This window comes from Squalius cephalus (genome assembly GCF_949319135.1).
Source record: "Squalius cephalus genome assembly, chromosome: 24".
Classification (NCBI taxonomy): Eukaryota; Metazoa; Chordata; class Actinopteri; order Cypriniformes; family Leuciscidae; genus Squalius; species Squalius cephalus.
The window spans coordinates 21484059-21507940 of record NC_137145.1 but is presented as its reverse complement, the minus strand read 5'-3'; the positions used below and the strand labels follow the sequence as shown (position 1 = coordinate 21507940).

General features: G+C 36.9%; 1 protein-coding gene across 1 annotated transcript; it reads right to left on the bottom strand.

Annotated features, from left to right (window-relative positions):
• Positions 1 to 561: 561 nt before the first annotated feature.
• tbc1d10ab (TBC1 domain family, member 10Ab) lies at positions 562 to 23198 on the bottom strand. The gene is made up of 9 exons (XM_079860530.1): positions 22340 to 23198; positions 13742 to 13838; positions 12899 to 13006; positions 9957 to 10063; positions 9762 to 9876; positions 8886 to 8951; positions 6046 to 6235; positions 4947 to 5101; positions 562 to 4212 (listed from the first exon to the last, which is right to left on the bottom strand). The coding sequence occupies exons 1-9, from the start codon at positions 22531 to 22533 to the stop codon at positions 3796 to 3798; spliced, it is 1449 nt and encodes a 482-aa protein (XP_079716656.1). The 5' UTR covers positions 22534 to 23198; the 3' UTR covers positions 562 to 3795.
• Positions 23199 to 23882: the final 684 nt, after the last annotated feature.

Below are 23882 nucleotides of genomic sequence, written 5' to 3'. Positions count from 1 at the left end.
TGCACATTAGTCTTTTAGAAATTAACCTGTGCAAGTTCATTCCTATGCTGCTGATTTTGAATTATGAAATGTAACCATATAAATAACCGCAAATGAATTGATGTTAAGCCCCACGCATGTGTTTGAATTTTTTAAATTTTTTTATAACAATAAATTCAAATAATAAAACAAATACCAATTTGCAATATCAACACCCAATCTTACGTTAAAATATGATGTATAGGCAAGTTAGAATGTAACTTTTCAGACCAAATTTTACTCCCCAGTTACTGACTTTGAGGTTTGACTAATGCATTTGTCAGGACGGGCTTGGATGACTTTGGCACATCCGCCGACAGGAGGGGGTTCTGGGAAACGCTGTGGTGAGGAGATGAGGAGAGGGGAGCACGCCAGCACCTTTGACATGCAAATCTGCGAGAGCTCAGACAACAGGTGTCCATTGCACACAGCCACAGTACCCTCTTTCACCTCTCCTCATCCCTCATTCCCTCGCACTCTTCCCTCCGGACCCTGCCTGACTCACTAATTACTGACGCAAACAACCATTCACCAACTGACACGCTGAGAGGATCACATTTATTTCATGAAAAACTGCTCAAACTTGAATTTGCATACAGTACAATGTAACAATTTGAGTGTGAATAAGAAAGAAAACATGGAAATGAAATCTAAAATAACTCATTTCTTATCAAAGTGACGTGTGGATTCTCCCAAATAGTGCTGGGATTCAGCTGGTCCCTTTCAAGGGCTCTAAAATGTAAATCTTTGAACCACTGCATCAATGAAACCAGTAAATATGGCAAACACTTTACAATAAGATTTCATTTGTTAACTGTTAACATGAAATAAAGCATTAAAATGTTACACTTTATTTTAAGGTGTCATTGTTACAGTGTAATTATACATTAAGTACTAGGTAATATCAATTAACCACGTACTTACATTAGGATTAGGGTTTGGTTTAGGGTTAGTTGCATGTAATTATGCATAATGTATAGCTATTACTACATGTAACAGACACTGTAAAATAAAGTGTTACCCATTAATCCTGTAACAAATGTATTGCTTATTGTTAGTTAATGCACACGTTAACAAATGGAACCTAATTGTAAAGTTACCAACATATGATTACAAAAATTAAGGGTTACAATTTACGTCAGTGTCCGTGTTACAGTGTAATTATACATGTAATTACTGAATAATAATAATAATAAAATATGTACATACTATAGGGTTACGGTTTGGTTTAGGGTTAGTTGCATGTAATTTTGCATATTTGACTGTTTTTACTACAGTAACTACATGTAATGTGTAACAAGGACACTACAAAATTAAGAATATGCTCGCTTCTCTCATTAAAAATATAATATAGCTTTATTACAGCATTGTTTTTGGCACTAAATCTATATGCGAATGCCTTCTCAACCTCAATGCGTGTGATTTCCCACAAGAGTATTGAACCTAATTCTAAAAAGCTTAATAAATATGACACTTGCTTATACAATTCAGCATTCGAGAGGTCAAGCATGCATAAGTGTCAGTTTGCGGTTCCTCATAGTGAAATATTGGGTGAATGGTGTCAGTTAAATGAAATAACATCTGATATGAGCTAGATCACTTCCTCTCAAAGAAGAAGACTTGCAGCAATAATGTCTACACCTCGACCAATAAGCAAATACATAGGAAATCTTGCCATAAATGCTCATGAATATACATATCTTACAAGAAGCCACAGCAAGAAAAGAAATAAAAAGTCTCATAGTGTTACAATTGTCTTGGCTATTTACATCAGAGAAAATAAATCATTGATATTTAAAAAATATAATTTCTTCACCCTACAAAAGGTCAGAGCCCTACAGCATGCCTTCATTTTTAGTAAATCAAGATGGCAATGTGCAAAAACAATCTCTTGGTCAAGAATTTGACAGTCAAAAGTCATGTACACATCTAACTTACACATAAGATAACATTGGACCGCAACAGAAATACAAGATGATTATAACTGGAACATATGCACTGAATGTGTGCAAACCAGCTTGCCTTATATAATGATTCTCCCAAAAGTTCATTCACTGGATTGATTACTACTGACTTTTGCAGGGAATTCAAATCTATAAAAATAGTAAATTCTGTTTTCATTTTGGCACTAAGTTACATAGTTTTATATAGGTAATGTTTTCAGCAATGTCAGAGAACATGAACATGTACAATTTTTGGTCATGTGATGTAATCTCTCCCAATTCTACTCTAGTGTTCAAGGAGGTGAACTGCAACTGACTTTGGGATTGAAAAAAAAAGAAGCTCAATAGAGTCCCTTAGTGGTCAAGACGATGAGTTACAACTGAATCCAGAGAAATATTTTCTGCCAGGCAGATGCAAAATCTTCCACTCGTTTTGATGCTAATGACAAGTACTTAAAGAGTTAATTACGTTATTATTTACTCACTCTCATTTTCTCTGAAGAATATTTACACAGCTCTGACCTAAAAGTTAAGGAAACACATATGACGTCATTAACTTGTAAGGCATTTTTATGCCAGATGGGTCACTGTGGAAAAGAGCAGCGTAAAGATTCTTCAAAACTGATGCTTTTTGGTTCCATTGATAAAAATAACAACATGCAGATTTTGAAATAGGATGAGGATTTTTGGGAGAACCATTCAATCAAAAAAAAATTATATGTAGGCCTAAATTTAAGATTCATGTATTTGAATTGCATAATTATGAAATTTGAATTACGCCGTGTCAAAAACCTATTAAACTTAATGTGATGAATATTTGTCAGTCATACATAAATAGAGCAGGAAAGAAAAGGGTAACATTTCTGCACTCAAACTATTTGCATCTATTTGATTTTATTTAAATATTTTCAAAATATATTCAACCAAATTGCTTATAATGAGCATAAATCGTGAAAATAATTACATTTATTCAGTTAAAAAGTATGAACAAGTAATAGTCAATCAGTTAAAATGAATGTAACAATCATATTGATTGATGATAAATATATAAACCAGGTTATTGTGCATTTAAAACATTCAGTTTATTAGTACTATTACAGAAATCTTACCCGTTTCATGTCTGTATGACTGACAAATCTGTGTTATATTGTATTAGTTCACACTGAGTCCGAAATTTTCGCATTCGTTTTTTCGTATTCGTGATTCGGTGGCTCTAAATTGTCAAAACACCATTCAAAATGCTTGCTAAGGATGCGAAAAACGCAGAAAATTGAACATGATTAAATTTTTTTTTGACGGACGAAAGTTTCGGAGGCAGTGTGCAAGCGTGATTGACAACGCGAGGTCGTATTTATTTTTTAACGTGCGAAAATTTCAGATGCGAATTTCGGACTCATTGTGCAAGGGCCTTAAGGATGAAAATTGTATGCAATTCAAATACAAAAATCTTAAATTTAGGCATAAATATTAACGAACAAAAACAGACAAATGTAATCTCCTGAGGAAGATGGAGGAAATGTCTTCTGTACTTGCTAGCAGGAACCATGACTGGTTTAAACCGCATGAGAACATCTGCATCCAGCGCAGCTCATGAACGCTTCATTCAGAGATCTGACACTTGCTTTTGGCTATTTGTCCTTCATTTCATTTCCAAACATGCACATATACATATAATCCTGTAAACACACTTTAAAGCTCATGATGTAAAGTTTCATCCTCTGTAATAACCTGTGACTCCCACAAGTATAGCTTGGTCATGTGACCTCCCCTCTGATGCGAAATCCTGAGAGTGGGGAGGCAGGGGCGGACTGATGCCAGATGTTTTAGCAGCGGTTCACAGGTATGTGTCGTGCTCTGCGCTGCTAAGACTCTGACTGGAGCTCTGCAGGAGCGTGTCTTTCTGCAGGAGCTGCGAGAGGTTGTCGCTCTGCAATGCTGGGTCTCTGGGTAACGGGTACGGATTCAGGGGAGGCGAGGTGTTAATGGTGTCTTTATTCTTCTCCGTTTTGCTCTTCTTGACTTTTTTCCCTTTGTCCGCCTTGCTCTCGGTGGTCTGCGGTGCCTCGACGATGATTGTGGGGTTTTGTTTGAGCTCCTGGCGACTGGGCGGCTCGGCGGCCATGATGGCTTTGGCGCCGTGCATTCTGGGTGGGGATTTACAGTGCAGCTCTCCGTGGGTCTCCTTCCAGCGCCGGAGCTGAGAGAGGTGCTCCTTCTCTATGTCTCGCTCAGACACGGGCAATTCAATGACCTGACAGGGAGGGAGATATACGTCTTAAATGGTCAATAACAATAATAGAAAAGGGAAAAACACTGTATTGTCAAAGTTGATATTGTGGCTCTGTATTTGATCAGACACTTGCACGTGTCATTATATTATTAACATTTTACCAAAATTGAACTCAAAAGTTGTTATTAGGTTTTCAACCAGCGAATTTTAGAGAATTTTGAACATGCATGTTTTGTCCGTCATCAGAACGGCAGCATCTGAGGCAGCAAGTGCATCGCTTTACGCTTTCATCAACTTACAGGTCATAACGTTTATTGTAGCTATGTGGGCGCTCAGTTTTTCTGTCATTTGGCCAAAATCTCATGTTTATAAAAGGTGAAGTGCTTCACAAATGCTATTTTGGCTATGAATCAACGACAAATGCTAGACTAAGACACTCCTCTCTGCTCCTCAGATATATATATATTATATCTATTGGGAGACTCAATATCAAGATACGAGGTTTCCATCCAACAGCGTCAATAAAGTTCCTGATTAAGGCAAATCAAATGGTACTAAAGGCAGGCATGTGCCAAAAAGACATGTTACAACCAGCAGGGGGAGACACAGGTTATGTTTGGCTGTTGCTGTCTACACACTGCACAGAATATAATGTACACTGCCTACTATATCATTCATTCGTTCATAATTATAAGAAAAACTATGCAATATGCAACAATTCAAGTGTAACACGTAAGGGTATATGTGTGCGATACCTCTTGCACTAGGAAAACCTCGTGCATGTATCGTGGCTCAATAGATCTGAGCAGCTCCATGGTCTCATACTGGCCCTGGCACGCCTTCAGTTTCTCTTGAGATCCCAGCATGCACTTCAGAAGCACCAGACCCACGCGGAAGATGATCTTCACTCCTGCATCACACACAGACATGCATTTCCATTAGGCAACAGTGTATATGTAACTTTGGCCACGTTCAGACTGCAGGTAAACGTGGCCCAAATCTGATTTTTATTTGCTCACGTGACTCAGATCTGTTTTTGTCATGACAGTGTGAACGGCACAAACCACACGGAATATGATCTTTTCGATTCCGATTCGTGCCACGTCCATGTGTGGTGCTAAATCCTCCGATACAGGTCAGGTGTTTTGCAATGCGACCTCAGTCTGAAAAATCGTATCGGAATTCATGCGACCTTTACGTCACTCTGGATCAACATTCGTCACAATTCTGCGCTCATTGTCACTTCAAAGATTTTACATACCCGACGTTATCAAGACAGGTGCGAAAGGTGGTGAGTGAAGGACAGTGATGTGTCAGAACTCATAAGTATTACAGTGACAGCTCTATACAAGCAAAATATGTGGGCTCATATCATGTTTCAATGTATATAATGTTAAATATATCATGTTTAAAAACTGCTCTCTTTTGTTGTATCCTTGTCTTTGAAGGTATTCGTCATCCTCGGCTTCAGGCTAATTTTATTTTTTCAAATAAAATGAACAAATAAAACGTATTACTTTAATATTATTAACATTGAATAGCTTTACTGTTACTAAAATGTGGCAAGTAATAATAAAAACGAGTAGGTTTGACTGGCAGTATGTGTGTTATGGAACCTGCACACCTCGAGTAAGCAAGCTTTGGGTTAATCAAGCAAGAGTTCAGGGTATATGTGACGGTGAGTTAACCTTGCTTTCTGGAAAAACCCCTCTGAAGTGAGCAAGTAAAACATTTACACATCTGCTTTGGCATAAAGTTATTGCACTCTGCAAGTAAATGTCACAAGTAGCAAGGTGCAAATCCCCTCTGTGGAGGGGTGAGCTGTCAACAATGCACACGGTGTTAAAGTCTCACCCTCACAGAAGAACATGTCCCACACGCGCAGCACAGAGGCCCAGGGCAGCGTTCTAGAGAAGGCACACATGAACCACTCTGTCATGTAGAGGATAGGGTCAATCTTGTGTTTCTTCAGATGCCGGTGGGCCACCGGGGACACGCGCTTGAGCAGAGCGAACAGGATCTCGCCGTCTAACTGGATGGCCTCCTGTGCAGACAGAGATGGGGAAAAAACAAAGAAAGATGACAAAATGAAGTCTGGGATGTATTGCAGTGGATCCATTTCCCTATAACCGCTTTCATTGTTAAACAGATTCCCAGCATGCAAATCATCTGTGGTGAATGATCAGTTTCGCTGATAATTTCCTACAATCTGACACTGCGAACACAAGACCATGGATGTGTTAAACAAATTTTGACAGCTACAATTCACACGCTAACAACAGAAACGGTAAGAGGAAACCCCGCAGGCAGAATCAGAAGATCCTGATGTTGGTTTAATCTAGTTTACTCCTTATCTGACAGGCAGGGTCCTGCCGCCCACTCTGGAGCATTTGTCTGTTGACTCCTGAGGCTCAGACACAAAAGACCTCACATAATGCTGGATCGCACTGGATTCCTGGTAATGGAACAGCCGCCTCGAAGAAAAAATAACATTACGCAAAAAAAAAAAAAAAATTGTATTCCTTAAACCTGCAAGTAAGCTGAACAAGACTGTTGAGGACAGCAGTTTTGTTAATACTAAAGATTGTACTGGTCAATTTGAGAGCCCAATTAACTGAAACCCTAATACACGTCCTAACCCCAGGTAACCCCACACAAAATGAAATCCTATTGGTCCACAAACTTGACATTAAACATCAAATGTGTCATGACTGGCTGTGACTGTTGCAATCTCTGTCAGTCCTGACACCTAAACTCATGATGGTTGCCATATTGATAACTACAGCAACAGCTCAACCTGTTTTGTGTCAGGAATTGTTGACCAGAATAGGACTGTTTGTGAAACATCAAATTGTTTTTAGACAGTGCACTCTCAGAGCGGGACGTACCCAACAATTCAATACCAGGTAGAACTTGTAAGATGTGTGAGTTTGGTATTTTGGTTAAGTAACATCCCAGCTGTCCAAATTTAGTCCAAACTTCTGATTTGTAATATTAGTTCCACTGTTTTAACTCAAGCAGCCAGATTTATCATTCGTTATTAATAATCTTATATTTTGGTTTGTGTCCATGTTCTAAATACAAAATTTTTTAATGAGATTCAATTGTAAATGTAATGCACAGCATTATGAAAACAAGGCATTACCACAAACTTTTTTTAATTAAATTGGCTCATTCTAAGGTAATAAAAACATAACAGTTCATTAAGTAAGGTCTTCATATACTACTGAAAACATAGTTATATAAATTATATTGCATTTCTGTCAACAGATCCTTCTACATATTACACAATGCACCTTTAATGCTATTAAATTATTAATGTTTTTAATGATGGACTTTAAGTGAGCGTTAGATGATGGCAAAAGTAACTAAAATTTTTTTAAAAATGAGGAAATTAGTAATAATCAGAGAGGAAATAAGCATGCATAATTAAATATTCAACACCAGCCAATATATAACTGACCGATACTGATAAATAAAAACCAGATAATCAGTACCAATATATCGTGCATCCCTAACTAGACCTTAGGAAATTTCTAGTCAACTTTGTTAACAACTAGTTATTTAGTTTGATTCTGTACAAACTTTAAAAGGCACCCACACTGCACAGTGCAAGATAATCAGGCCAATATTGGGCCCAATTCTCCCCTTCCGACAATCCTAGGTAAAGTCCCAATTGTTTTGATGGTTCTACAGATTGTCTTATCAGATTTTCCTGTGGTGTGAGGTGTGTTAAGAGTGACTGAATCATGGGGGCCGCACTGATCTAAAATCGTAAATATCCAACATGTTGAATATTTACAATCAGAAATCCTGTTGTGTGGGGGAACCCCGAGGACCAACAGGCACACACTCTTGTAGATTGTCAAGTGAAACAAAACGATACCCAATCAGAAAGCGAGCTAACGGAAGATGGAAGCATAGTCCAAACACGATTAATGTCAACTACTATTGTTATTTCATCTTGCCCGTCGTCCGCCATGTTTGTTTTACTCTCAAGTTACGTTTGACCGTGAGATTTTGCCACTTTGTTCACAGTCGAGACTGGTTGTTTGTGAATGAATCTGTTAGTGTGTGTTGTGCTTTCCTGGTCACATCACGGCACTCCACACACACTAGAGGAACAAAACTCTTTTTATCGTCAAGTTTGTGGTCTCTCACATTTTGAAAATCTGATAAGACTTAAAAAATCCTTTAGTGTGGGCCAGCCTTTATTTTTTGGGAGTAAACTCACAGAATGAGGTTGTTGAATGGGATTAAACTCACTGCAGTTTGTACGTGGCTATAGTAGCAGCACTGAAACCTCTGTTCAATTGCATTCACGCTTCTAACAACCAGACGCCATAAAATCCCAAGTTAAGTAGAAATTGTTCTGCATAAGTCTTGTTGAGACGGTGCGCTACAGATGCAGTTTAACTAGGAGAGCCTGGTTAATCAGTTCTGCTGGGTTAGACAGGCTGTGAAGTGTACAAGAGAAGCAACCCTTGAACTCTGATCACACTGAACAACAGCTCTCTACATCAGCAGATTTCCCCTGGCAGAACAGTGCAAACACAACCTGAAAGCATCAGAGTCTTGTCAGCGATCGATCGAGTGTTTTGTCAGGATGATTGATTGCTCTCGTGTGGATCTGAGGGTTGACAGCATGCAGAGAAGTTCTGAGTGGAGGAGGGCTGTGTGTTGTCTGCTCTTACCAAGCCTGCGCTGTAGTATCCGGGCAGATACTTCTCACAGATCTGGACCAGACCCCAGAATGCATCCTACCACAGCATGACCATAAAAGAATAAGAGACCAGATAGGGGTATAAGCTTAATTTGCTTCTGTACTCAAAGCATTTAAACCATTCAAGCAAACTTATTTATGTATGCATGTGTGTGTGTGTGTGTGTGTGTGTGTGTGTGTGTGTGTGTGTGTGTGTTTATATATATATATATATAGTCGATTAAAATATACTACTGCTGCTAGTCAACTTGGAAATACTAATCGTCTATATATATATGTGTGTGTGTGTGTGTGTGTTTGTTTATTTATATGTATACACATAATGTATTTATGTATGCATTAATGTGTGTATGTGTCAAGTCTGTGTGTGTATTTATTTATATGTATATAAATGATATATTAATAATGATTCGATAACACTTGCAGCATTTATATATAATGCATTATAAAAGTATTTTAATGCCTTAATGTAATTATGCCTGTAAAGCACCTATGATCTCACTAATAATTACAACCAACCATAATAAATGCATTAGAATACTTAATATAATATATTCCTTGTTACACCTTGAGAGCATATAATGCATTAAAACATGACAAACAACCAACTGATGTAACAAAGAATCTGCAAATATTATAATGCATTTTAACATTGCATTAAAACATACATTATGAATACCTTTATAATGTATTATACATGAAGGCTTCAGATAAAGTGTTACTGATTATTATAGTGTTTTATTATAACACATAAAACAGTTCAATAGATAACTGTATAAAACAATAAATGATTGATGAGAGACACCCAGGGGCGAGTGAGTGATCAGAGAGGAGCACAAACACGAACCTCAGCAGGCATGTGCATGAGCAGCACTGCGGCTATAGGGGCCTGAGCCTGACAGTAACCCTCCTCCGGCCTGTGCAGTGTGTACGCCTTCAACACCCGGAACAGATCCTGCTGCCTGCACACACACAGATCAATGCGTTGTGCAACAGAACTGACGAGGTTCAAAGGCTGAGGCTTGTAGGTGAGGTGACGTACCCGTGGCCTCCTCGAGCTACAAACATCTCGTGGAACGGAAACTGTCTGTGGAGGTCTTTTTCTATCACGTCCAGCCATTTAGGATCTCCTGGCTGACTGTCCAACTCCTGCCAAGTCAAGTCACATTTATTTATATAGCACTTTATACTATACAGATTAGTTTCAAAGCAGCTTCACTTTAATAAAACAGGAAAATAAGTGTTAATGTAAAGTAGCTCTAAAGAGAACAATACTGTCATTTTTCAGCTCAATGTTGTTTCAATTCAATAACTGTCAATGTTGCAAAGTTCATCAATTACGAAAGTAGTTCAAATTATTCAGCTAAAGTCAGTTCAATATTGATTGAAGAAGAAGCTCTTCAATTTTAGAGAAGCTCTTCAATTCTCGACTTGAAAAGTTTCTCGAGAAACATCATGTAATTAATGAAGGTCAGTATGGCTTTAGGTCCAAAAGAACCACTTCAATGGCAATAACTGAAGCTATTGAAGAAGTCACTAATGCACTGGAGCAAAAGAAGTATGCAGTTGGTATTTTTATTGATCTAAAAAAAGCCTTTGACACCATTAATCACTCAATTTTATTAAAAAAGATGGAAAGATATGGAATTAGGGGGCTGGCTGGAGATTGGTTAAAAAGTTATTTAACAGGGAGGTCACAGTTTGTAAAAATGGGTCAGTATTCATCAGATACTCTTGGCATTGTTTGTGGTGTCCCCCAGGGGTCAGTACTGGGGCCAAAACTGTTCAATGTATATATAAATGATATGTTTCATTCATCCAAAGTACTGAAATTCATTCTATTTGCAGACGACACAAATATATTTTACAGTAGTGACGATTATAATGAGCTCGTAAATACGGTAAACAGGGAACTAAAGATAATAAAAAAGTGGATGGACACAAATAAATTATCCTTGAATATAAATAAAACTAAGGTAATGATGTTCGGTAATTGCAACAAAATGTCTGAACAGAGAATAAGTATTGATGGTATCCAAATTGAAATTGTGAGTGAGAATAAATTTTTGGGAGTAATAATTGACAGTAAATTGTCATGGAAACCCCATGTCAGATACATTAAAACAAAAATCTCCAAAAGCCTCTCAATTATAAATAAAGCAAAGCTATACCTTGATGAAAATGCCCTCCGTACTTTATACTGCACCCTGGTACTACCATATCTTACTTTTTGTGTTGAAGTGTGGGGAAATACTTACCAGAACACAATAAATCCTCTGATTATATTGCAGAAAAGAGCAGTGAGGATCATTCACAAGGTTGGTTTTCTAGAACATACTCATAATCTGTTTACGCAATCAAAGTTGCTAAAATTTGATGATCTTGTAAAATATAATACATCAATAGTCTTATATAAAGCATTTAACAAATTATTACCGCCTAACTTACAACGTTTTTTTAAAACTCCAGTGCGAACTCATAACTTGAGAGGTTTTGGACATTTTTCATTACCGAGAGCCCAAACTACTCGTAAATATTATTGTGTGTCTGTATGTGGAGTAAAACTCTGGAACAAATTGGATTTGCAACAAAAGAAATGCCAAACTATTCATCAATTTAAACTGTTATATAAACATTGGGTCTGGTTAAAATACAGAGATGAGAGTCTTTAATTTAAATTGTTGTTGTATTCTGTCTCATAGTGTGAACATGTGCTCAGTGTTTCCTTACCATCGTTGGTATATTGTCCATTACCATCGTTGGTATATTGTCCATTACAATTGTTGCCATTGTCTATTTTTTATTACATTGTAGTTAAATTGCTGCTGTACTATGTCTCATAGTGTTAACATGTGCTCAGTGTTTTCTTACCATTGTTGGTATTTGTCCATTACCATCGTTGGTATATTGTCCATTACCATTGTTGGCATTGTGGCATTGTTTATTCTTATTACATTGTTGGTATAAACTGTTTGTTATAAAAATTATTTGTTACTTGTGGTAACGCCACCATGATATAACATTGGTAAATAATCCGTGAGCAAAGTAAAAATGAAGCTCAATTATTAATCACTAAATGGGGAACTGGGGTGGGATTAAATAAGTTGTCTTCTTCCCACTCCCTTTCAGGCTGAATTTGATCATCATATTTGAATTTGAATACTGTATATTTTGGTTTTGTTTTTTACTTTTTTTTTGCACTATATGATTTAACCATATTTTGTCTACCTTGTACTTTTTTTTTGTGCTATTGCCTGAAATAAACGAATAAATGAAAAATGAAATGAAAAAAAATGAAATGATTCAGTAACAGTGTAGATGTTGCCAAGGTAGTGCTCATCCACTTTTGTTTTCAGTGCCAGTTAAATATCGATAATATTACTGAATATGAATTGCCTTTTAAACCCCAAAATACAATGATAACTGACAGCACAAGACTTAAAACTGACATAAATAGATTTAAGATAGCATTAAAATGCATCATATTATTACATATATTATTACATATTATTATAACAATTTAAAATAACTGTTCTATAGTAATATATGTTAAAAAGTAATTTATTCCTGTGATCAAAGCTGTATTTTCAGCATCATTACTCCAGTCTTCAGTGTCACATGATCCTTCAGAAATCATTCTAATATGATGCTCAATAAATATTTCAGATTATTATCAGTGTTGTGCTGCTTTGTGAAAAACATGATAACATTGTTTTTTCAGGATTCTTTGATGAACAGAAAGTTCAAAAGGAAAGCATTTATTTAAAATAGAAATGTTTTACAACATTATAAATGTCTTTACTGTCACTTTAGACGAATTTGCATCCTTGCTTAATAAAATAATTAAATTATTTGGCTGAAAATATAGAAATTTGGCTGAAATAAGGTGTCTCAGAAGGTGGCAGAATCGAGTTGTTTTGGAACAGTGGCATGGTGCTACCAAAGGCTCGAGTGGACAAACCTTGGAGATGCTCTCAGTCTCACCTGAAATTTGCCCAGATTCTGCTCTTTCTTCACTTTGCCTCCAGAAAGATAAAGCCACGCACGACCTCTGAGTGATGGAGGGATGCCCTTCTGACAACGCAACTTCACCTTCAGAGAGGCGGAGAGAAAGACAGTGGGATTGTGCACTTGTATTTTAGGATGACCTACGACCCTTAATGGCCAATGACATTTGCCATTACACAAATATTAAATGAAACTGAGAACTTGTGTTAATAAGCCTCATTTATACTTCTGTGTGAGTGTGAGTGCTCATTTAGTGTGCTTGCAAAACTCACTACAGCAGCATTAATAGACATTCAAAAAAGCATTTCATTTCCATATATGCTTAAAATGACATTTTGATGGCAAAATGTAACTAGAATAATTATAGATATCGCAAATGTTCGCAACAGGCCTTGTGGAGCTGAATTACAGTAATTATGCATGAGCTGCAGATGTGGCGTCTAGCTGCTGTTAACTTGTGAAATGACTAACTCAGTGTTTTGTCTGGAAGGTTAGTCACTGAAGAGAGATTCAGCACCAAGATAATCATCAATGAGAATTATAAAAGCAAATGGTAAAAAGCCATCTAACATTATTGTAGAGACTAGTGGCACAGAGTTTTTTTGCGGGCCTGGTCATAACTTTATCTGATTCTATTAAACAGTTTGTGAAGCAAACGGTGTGTGAGATGTGTAGTCAAATTCCTAAGATAGCATTGTGGACATGATTGCTGTTGTTGAACGTTTTATGTACGTTTCGGCATTCTCTAAAGAATTTGAGCGATTCGAGAACAAAAGTAAAACCTGTGGACAAACACAGGCCTGTTTGCCAGAGTCCAACCTTCTTGTGTTTTTTGGCCATCCACTTGTCCCAACTGTTCAGCATATCCAGCCATTTGGCTTCTCTCTGCCGGATCACGTCTGGAGGAATATTATCACTGTATCGAGAGAGAACAAAGAGAGATTAGATCATTTATCTGATATGATATGCATGTAAGCACACCCACACATACAAAATCACGCATGCTAGCAAATATGGGGTTAGGAACAGAGAACCGGTTCTTGTTCAGAACAGACGTTCATGACAATCTGTTCTATTAATGGTAATGGTGTATCTGATCTGTGTTTATAAAAAAATACCCTGACAGTGTTTTCTGCAACGCTGTTCACCAGCAGAGCATCACTGCAACTGAATCTACAATGGCAGTTTTAATCAGCCTAACAACTCACTTCCTCACTGAACCGGTCAGAGTGCTTCTTCACCAATCATAACCATGCTTTCTTCATGTCCAGCTCAACAGGAAAACAGAAACCTGTTACTGTGTTATGTGTAGTTAAATATACATTTCTTAAAGTTGTACAAAAAAAATCTGAAAAGCAGATAAAAAAAAAAAAAAAAAAAAAGCTTCTAATCCCTATATAGTACATTTAGAAGCTCATCCTTTCATATTTACAAACTCACCCCTATTTATTTACAAATTCATAAAAATTTTTTTTTAGAAATTCATCACTATATATTTACAAACTCACTTCCTTTTATTTACAAACCCATCTTTATATCTATATGTTTAGAAATGTATCCCTATATATTTACAAACTCATCTCTATGTTTAGAAATTAATCCCTATGCATTTACAAACTCGTCCCTATATTTTTAGACATTCATCTCTATATATTTGCAAACTCATCCCTTTGATTAGAAATGAATCCCTATATATTTACAAACTTGTCCCTATATGTTTAGAAATTCATCCCTATATATTTACAAACTCATCCCTATGTTTAGAAATGAATCCCTATATTTACAAATGCATTCCTATTACAAACTCATGCCCGTTTAGAAATGCATGCCTTTATATTAACAAATGCATCTCTCTATATATAAACTCATCCCTGTGTTTAGAAATTCATCTCTATATATTTACAAATGCATCCCTATTCACCCGTGTTTAGAAAGTCATCTTAAACACATAGGGATGTATTTACAATACATTGTCTATATACAGTAGTCAACATTTGAAGTGGATCAAAACCTTTCAAAAACCTTTTTTGATCCACTTCAAATGTTGACTACTGTATTTACAAACGCATCCCTATATATTACAAGTGCATCCCTATGTTTAGAAACGTATTAAATTGCTATTCATTTACAAACCCAACCCTATATATATTTAGAAGCTTGTTAACTCTTGACCTGATATGTCCACTCCAACTGTTTGAAAAGCATAACGTGTGTGTCAAATTAGCTCAACTGAATCAGAGTACTGTAGGCGTCTTCATATGTTCACAGGAAGTTCTTCTGACGGAAACTCAAAACACAAGCTGCTTTCCACTGCTGAAGAAAAATCACCCATTTTTAACTACTACCGTCGTGTTTAGCAACTTACATGTCTTCAAATAAATTACTTGGTTGCACAACCTCTATGTGAAGTTAATGTGGGATGACTGTTTATAAGAATGTTCTGGGCAGACAGATGGAGATCACAGGGGAAAGCCCTGTTTCTGGGAATCTTTCTGTCTGATTGTGTTCATGTGACCCCAGCACCTCGGCCTAAAAGCCTTTTTATTACAACCAGCTGACAGACACACCCTTACATATGAGATTGAGTGGCTTTATATAAGATAAAACACAGGAAAATATTACAATACAGAGATTTACAGTCATTTTCCTTCAGAAAACGTGAGCGCATGTCTATACAAAACCTGCCACTACGATTGGGGTTAGGGGTAAAAGCATTAGAAACAACACTTATAATGGCTCTGGTCCTGCTTCTGTGTGTCACAACTGCAGTGACCGAAGCTCTGATCGGTGGACTGACTCGGGTCAGAGGAGATCCAACATATTAAGCACTGAAGATATATATTGACAGTGCTTTTACTTATCAAATCGGAAAAGATCAGCATATACTGAATGAAAAAAGATTACACGATTATTACTCAAAGCCCCCGTTGAATAAGAAACACTGACATGATGCTGATTAACCATATGAAAACAATACAAATAAAAAAGTACATTTCCAAGAATGTGGGACATATTTTTTCTTTTCTTTATTTTGGATAATCTTATTTTTCACTGATGGATGAAAAGTATGTTGGGGAAGTCCATCCCTGAGAAACCATCCAACACACCCAATAATCCTTTGGCAAAAGGTTAGAGTACAGGCTGGTACAGTCCGGTACAGGCTGCGTAAACCTTGAAGGCGCACGCTCACGCACGGTCTTGAAATGGAAAGCAAATATACTCGCACACACACCGTGTGTACACAGATTACGCAGTCCAGATTGGATTATCGTCAGCGATCAGATTACAGATGACTGCGGTTGTTCAGATCTATAGAACAGAAACAGGGCCCGCCGCTCGCCTGTTTACTTTTCCCGTGTACGCAGGTCCAGCTAATTGTGTTATGCTGAAAACACAAAGACAGAGATGAATGTAGGCTGAAGGACGGACTGAAGTACAAGAGGAGCGGTCTCATGGAAAGGGTAGGGTAGTGCACTTTCACCCAACAAGTATCGTATAAGTACTCTAAAAGTGTTTCCTTTCACCCCTATAGACACGTTCTTCAGGTCAAAGCAGAAAGCCTGCAGTTAGTAGAGGAAAACAGGAAGCACATGACTGCAGCGGGAAAAATCCCTTCGTTCCCTTCCTGGTACTCTCTATATATGGACAAAACAACAGGCAGGCAGACAGACAAACTGGCTGACTAAAGAACTGAAAGTGTCAATGTTAATATATGAAGGGCTGCCACCGATTTCTAGTTGACTAGCAATCGTTTAAGCCATTAGTCGGCTAGTCGCAAGTTTAAATGTTAATTGAATTACTTAAATGTGTGTGGGGGCACATCCCACGTCCCAGCCGGGTTCGTCACTTATTGGGGTCCCCTGGAAACATTTTCGTTGTGGTCTGTGTTATTTGCAGTGCGTTTCTGTATTTGGTTGTGTTGTGAGTATTTGGAGCACACATGTGTTGTGAAACTGATTAAGATGTTTTTTTAAAGGGTTAGTTCACCCAAAAATGAAAATTCTGTCAGTAATTACTCACACTCATGTTGTTCCAACCCCGTAAGACTTTCGTTCATCTTCGGAACACAAATAAAGATATTTTTGATTAAATCTGAGAGCTGGATCACTCCTTTATAGGCTTCTATGTAATTGAAACTTGCCGGCCCAGAGAGTTAGTAAAGACAATGTCTACAATGTCCAAGTGACTACAGTGGTTCAACCATAAGTTTATCAAGCAACGAGAATACTTTTTCGTCATAAAGTAGGCTCACTATTGGCCGACGCTGGTCATGTGTGTGATGTGTGTGATGCTGGCCAATAGCGAGCCTACGTTCTGACGTACAACCCAGAAGCGCTGCGCTGTTACACTACGTGAACTCACTCATAGGCCCACACAGAAGAAAATGAATAGTTGAATAAAGTCGTTATTTTAGTTTTTTTTGCACACAAAAAGTATTCTCGTCGCTTGATAAACTTATGGTTGAGCCACTGTAGTCACTTGGACTATTTTAAACATTGTCTTTACTTACTTTCTGGGCCGGCAGATGAAAGTACATAGAAGCCTATGGAGGAGTGATCCAGCTCTCAGATTTAATCAAAAATATCTTTATTTGTGTTCCGAAGATGAACGAAAGTCTTACGGGGTTGGAACAACATGAGGGTGAGTAAGTACTGACAGAATTTTCATTTTTGGGTGAACTAACCCTTTAATTTGCGGGTGTTTTTCTATTTGCATGTGTTTTCTTCAGTTGCAGCGCGTTGAGCTCTCTCAGCCACCGTATGTTTTAGTTATTCTGAAATGCCTGAGCCAAAGTCTTTCATTAAAATAATGTTTTGGTATAATGAACTCCCGGAAGTGTCTCACACGATTGCGTTCCCAAACACCAGGCATCCGAACACAAGATAACATGACAGTGTTTGTTGTGTTTCGTTCTGTGCGCTCTGAGGCGCAAGTCATTTATGATGTAGGGTAAAAGAGCCACAGCGTCTTCCCCGCCAATTCCACAGGAAGTGACAAGTTTTGTTTTATGCGATATTCCAATTTTTGCACAAGTTAAATTCGCACCTTTGGATGGAAACATAGTGATTGTTCTACATTACATAAAAATAAACCACTAAACCATAATAATGAGCCTTAAGCAAACACATAAAGCTTGCTGCAGTGCACTGGCTAAAGTAATGATTATGAATGTTTAAAAAAAAAGAACATTTATTAATAAATAGTTGTTTCTGAGTCAGTGTCGGCTGCAAAGATGAAGTCTCCACACAGTATAGTGTATGAGCCTACAGTATAGAGAGAAATGCACATTAACTTAAACATAACACGCAGCAAGTGCTAATTTAGCTTCCACACCATGAAAATGTGGAAATGCGCCTAATAATAGGGGCAAGTGTAACCCAAAAGTCACAGGTTCGAGTCTCAGTACCAGCAGGAAATGTAGATGGGGAGTGAATGAACATGCGCTCTCTTCCACTCTCATTACCCACAACTGAGGTACCTAATAAGGCACCTAACCCCCAATCACTCCAAAGGCGCCGCAGAAAAAATGGCTGCCCACTGCTCCGGGTGTGTGTACAATACTCACTGCTGTGTGTGCGCACTTGGATGGGTGAAATGCAGAGCACTAATTCTGAGTATGGGACACCATACTTGGCTACACTTCACTTCACCACTTCACTAATAATAGTGCATATTTATCTAGGTTAATGTTAGAGCAAGATAAGATGATAAGCCATGTTTGAGGTTGATGATTGATAGGCGAACATTTGAATTTCCTGCCCAACATAATTACCATATAGGCCAGCCGTGTTAACGGACTGTGTGACTTTGCCACTTCCTGTGCAGGTTTTTATTTTTGCAACCAAAATTTGTGTGTATACACAATCAAAACAAAAGCACAGGAAGGGGGCATTAGCCTCTTCTAAACAACTAATGTTTGGTCGACTATTAGATGGCAACCCTAACCATATAGATAGTTCAGACTAAATTCAGATTGGATAAACCATGTTCAAAGTGAGAAACCATCCAAAAAAACTATTTTTGGCTACAAGTTAAGTCAGTTTGAATGAAAAAGTTCCTATTTGTAAAACATCCCAAAATCAGAGAACATCATAAGACACAAATACAGATGAAGCTCTGTTGTGTGCTTGCCGAACGTGAACAGGTTCACCAAACGCTCCCCAGAGGCTTGGCGCTCAGTTTCATCTCCATGGCAGTAGTAAACAAATGGAGGGAAACAAAAGCCAAGAAGTGAAATGTCATAAATGAGTCTTCTCCATAGAGAAGTGAAACTGTCATTGTCAATTGTGCAGACAAACTGTCCTCGTAGCATAAGCACAGTCGTCTTTCTTTAACAGACTTTAATTTCATTAAGCATGAATGATTTTTCTGTCATGATGGTCCACAGGAAACACAGAATCCTCAAAGACCTCTTTTATATGATATTCGATGGGAAAGAAAGAGCGATGTGTGTGAGAGAGAAGGAAAATTGGAGAAAAATGCTATTTTCCAATAAAAATGCACATAAAGGGCTAAAGCAGATTTTTCCTACAGTCGAAGTCAAAACCAATGTAATGCATTTCTTATAAGATAGAGAATTTCTGAGGAGTGGATTTTGATATGGTAAAAAAAAAAAAAAAATTGGAGCTGAGAATATTTACACAAATGAAAAAATCTTTACTATCTTTCAAAAGATTGGGTCGTGAGGTCTCTTTGATGATTTGAAAGAAGTCTCTTTTTCTCACCAAGGCTGCATTTATTTGATCAAAAACAGTAAAAACCGCAATATTGAGAAATATTATTACAATTTAAAAGAACTGTTTCCTATTTGAATATATTTTTTAAACTCAAATTTATTCCTGTGCTCAAATCTGACACATGATCCTTCAGAAATCATTCTAATATGATGATTTGATGCTCAAGAAACATTTCTGACTATTATCAATGTTGAAAACAGTTGTGCTGTTCATATTGTATATATACACAAACTGCAAAAAAAAGGAAAAAAGAAACGTCCCTTTTTCAGGATACTGTATTTTAAAGATAATTTTGTAAAATCAAATAAGCTTTACAGAGTTTTATTGGAAAGTGCTAAACAATTTTTGCACATGCAGAACAGTCCTTAAAGGGTTAGTTCAACCAAAACTGAAAATTATCCCATGACTCACTCAAGCCATCCTAGGTGTATATGGCCTTTCAGATTAAATACATTTTCTGCCAAGCAAAATGTAAATCGCAAGCATGTCATTATGTTACACAAGATGTGCTATCTGCCAAAGTATTACATAAGTGAACATGCGGGGATCAGTGAATGTAAAGAATTTACAGAGCTTATGGAGATTTTGTGTGGATCTGCTAGCACTCATCAGAGTTTAAAGCAGACCCAATGTCTTGAGATATTTTATCAGCGAGTAAAACTATTTAGACGCCTGACCGCCACACTATTGCCTGTAGAATGAACTGAATGAGTCACTGAGCAGTTTTATTTCACAACTGAAAACACTTGCAGGGAAGTTCTGCCAAAACAAATCAATGAGCCATTCTGAGTGCTAAAGGGAGTTCACAGCAAGAAGGGAAACGTCCTGCATGAGAGCCTAATGAGAGACTGGAAAGAAACTTTCTGTTACAAAGGGAATAAGGGAGATTCTTCATGTGAACTGTAGAGGACTGATGTGCCTTTCTGTGATTAATTCAACAGCAGATTCATTTGATCAGGGCATGTTTCCTTGGTCAAACAGAACTGCATTGTCCCGAGCCATTAGAGACACTCCTAAGTCAATGCAAAACAGACAAGTGTTTGTAATAGATGCATAGGAAGAGAATGCAGGCAATTTACTTGATCATCTAAAGAAAAAATAAATGAATTTGGCGTGAACATTAGTTTGTACAATATATCCAGTCTTGAGACTAATACACTATAGTTGTATGGGGTGAGTAAGGCTTTTTATTTTGAAAGATAGGCTATTAATAGTTTTATTGCACAACTGGATGCATTAATTTGTTAGACATTAATGATGTTACAAAAAAATATATTTCAAATAAATGCTGTTCTTTTGAACTTTCTATTTTTCAAAGAATCCTGAAAAAAAATCGATCACATTTTACACAAATATATTAACCTAGACAAATGTTTTTAACATGGTTAATAATAAATGTTTCTTGAGCATCAAATAATCATATTAGAAAGATTTCTGAAGGATCATGTGACTCTTAAGACTGGAGTAATGATGCTGAAAATTCAGCTTTGATCACAGGAATAAATTACATTTTAAAATATATTCAAATAGAAAACGGTTATTTTAAAATGTAATAATATTTCAAAATATTGCTGTTTTTACTGTGTTTTTGATATTTAATATCATTTTTTTTTTTTTTTTAAATAAATGCAGTCTTGGTGAAAATAAGAAACTCCTTTCAAAAACATTTAACAAATCTTACCAACCTCAAAACTTTTGAATGGTAATGTGTAAATTATACCAATATTTACACTTTTCTGCTTTTTTGGGCCTCCAAATAAATAGTAAATTCACAAACAAATTAAGAATATGGAAAGCAAATGATATCATACAGACACAGCTTATGATATTACATAAGAATATCCGTCCGGTATTACATGGCTGGAGGAACGTGAGCTGACCAAGCACTTCTCAAAGCTAGTCGGCTTAGAAGAACTCGGCAAGAACAACCACTGGGGACTTCAGTGGTGTTAAAGACCTGTCAACTCATCTGCGCTCACATGGACGAGGACTTTCAGCCAAGACTGTCCTCAGAGTCCACTTACTGCAGGTGTGAAAATGTGGCACAAACTCACAAACCAAAACAAAAAACATCAGTAGCTTCACTTTCATGAGGAGATCATTAACAAACATTAGTAAGGACATTTTATATATATATATATATATATATATATATATATATATATATATATATATATATATATATATATACATATGAAGAGATCAGATGCAAAAGCTTCTAAGTGCCATCCGAAATTTTCTTCTAGAACGATCATTTTTATCAAGCTCGTATATTTAAGTTCAGTAATTTCACTTAAATTACAATTAATAGGTAATTTGCATTGCCATTTAAGTGAAATTACTGAACTTAAATATACGAGCTTGATAAAAAATTATCATTCTATAAGAAAATGTCAGATGGCACTTAGAAACTTTTGCATCTGAACTCTTCACATATACACACACACACACACACACACACACATATATATATATATATATATACATATATGTGAAAGTTTCAAAATCAAATGACAGTTACAACTATTGTGCCTTTTAGGTATAATGACGCTAAATAATATTTGTTAATGTTATCAATGAAAGGTAGTATACTATAGTGTTACTGATTCTCTGGCATGAACTGACAGGTATTTATGGTTAATGTCTCTCTTTTACCTCCATAAATGTGACTGCCACTTACTTTTCTCCTGCGCTCTGTTGAGCTCCTCCTATGAACCCATATCTGTCGGTCTGGGTCTCCGTGTTGGCGAACCCGTTGAGCTCGGAGTCTGAGCCCAGAGAAGAGCTCTCGTGCTCGGCCAGATTCTCCGGCGTGGCCCGCGGACTCCTGCTGTCCCTCCACTGCACTCCGTTCCCCGACTGAAGCTTAGCCATGATGAATATGCGCTCCAAACGCGACAAATGAATTTGCTTTTGGCCCAAGCAAGAATAAAATGTCTTTTGACACACAGATAGTGGATTTCCTCCTGACAACCGCCTCAAACTATCAACACACTGAGATTTGAGCCTCACAGCCTCCAGTGACACTAACGATACGCCATATCTGATGGTGAAGACATTAAAGTGAAGTAAAACTGAGGTTTATCTGACCCTGACAGGCCATTGTGGATATTTACCACCAGCTATATCTATAAACGACAGTTTCACAGAAGACACGTACATAAATACATATTATTAATGAATGTATTAAATTAGCTTAGCAAAGTAATAATATCTCTCCGTCTGAGGATATCTCTAGCGCTAGTTTAGTATGGCTGAAACCAACTGGAACTCGACTGAATGTAAGTTAATGTTTGTCTTCTGTCAGATTCTGTCAAACAAACCACAATTGTAAGTTATAAGCTAACAAGCTAACCTGGCGTAAAAAAGCACAGCTTGACAACTCTCCGTATAGACGAATGAAACTCAGACTCACTGTGTTGTAAAGTCAGCGTTTGTGTAATGTTTCTGACGCGATGGTTTTAATCTTATTTCATATAATCTGTGTTTATGAGCGTTTGTATGAGACTAACTGAGTGGCTTGAGCTAAAGTCGCAGTCGCGAGCTTTAAGGAGGCGTGGCCGATTATGCGCAGTACAGCGCGCGCGTGCACAATGCAGTATTATTTACAATTTACATCACCTTACAATTGCAAGTGCAAACATTAACATAATAAACATAATAATTAACTCTATTGATTGATAATATACACAGATTTTGACATATATATATATATATATATATATATATATATATATATATATATATATATATATATATATATTTTTTTTTTTTTTTTTTTTTTTTTTTTTTTTTTTACATCGTTTTTGGTATATAACAAACAGCAATTTATTGTAATTTATGTTTATATTTGTATGGTGTAGCTATTACACATAAAATAATTAGATCATTAAATAATAGTAATAATAATTGGCGTATTAAAATAATTGAATAATGTTTATTTATTATTTATTATTTATTTAACTGCTTATTTTACATCCTAAAAGGCTTTCCAGTTACTTCGAGCTCAATGGTTAACCGTGTCATCTGCTCTGATTATTGCCTCTCGTTATGGCAAAGCAATTATACTTGTATCCTTCACATGCTGCTCCCATGATAGTCATAAAAGTGCCCTAAGGAAGTCGACTCGTGATGAACGTTACACATTCAGTTCACATGAGCACGAACACACACACTCACACACACACATTCGGATGTAGGCCTACTGTGTGTTTAAAAAAAAA

Bases quoted from the DNA above. Each gene is read 5' to 3' on its own strand.
- tbc1d10ab (XM_079860530.1), bottom strand. From the start codon at position 22,533: ATGGCTAAGCTTCAGTCGGGGAACGGAGTGCAGTGGAGGGACAGCAGG. The intron at 13,007-13,741 runs GTTGGACTCTGG...GCCTCTCTGAAG, and splicing joins TGGCCAAAAAACACAAGAAG to GTGAAGTTGCGTTGTCAGAA. The intron at 9,877-9,956 runs GTACGTCACCTC...GTGTGTGTGCAG, and splicing joins GTAGCTCGAGGAGGCCACGG to GCAGCAGGATCTGTTCCGGG.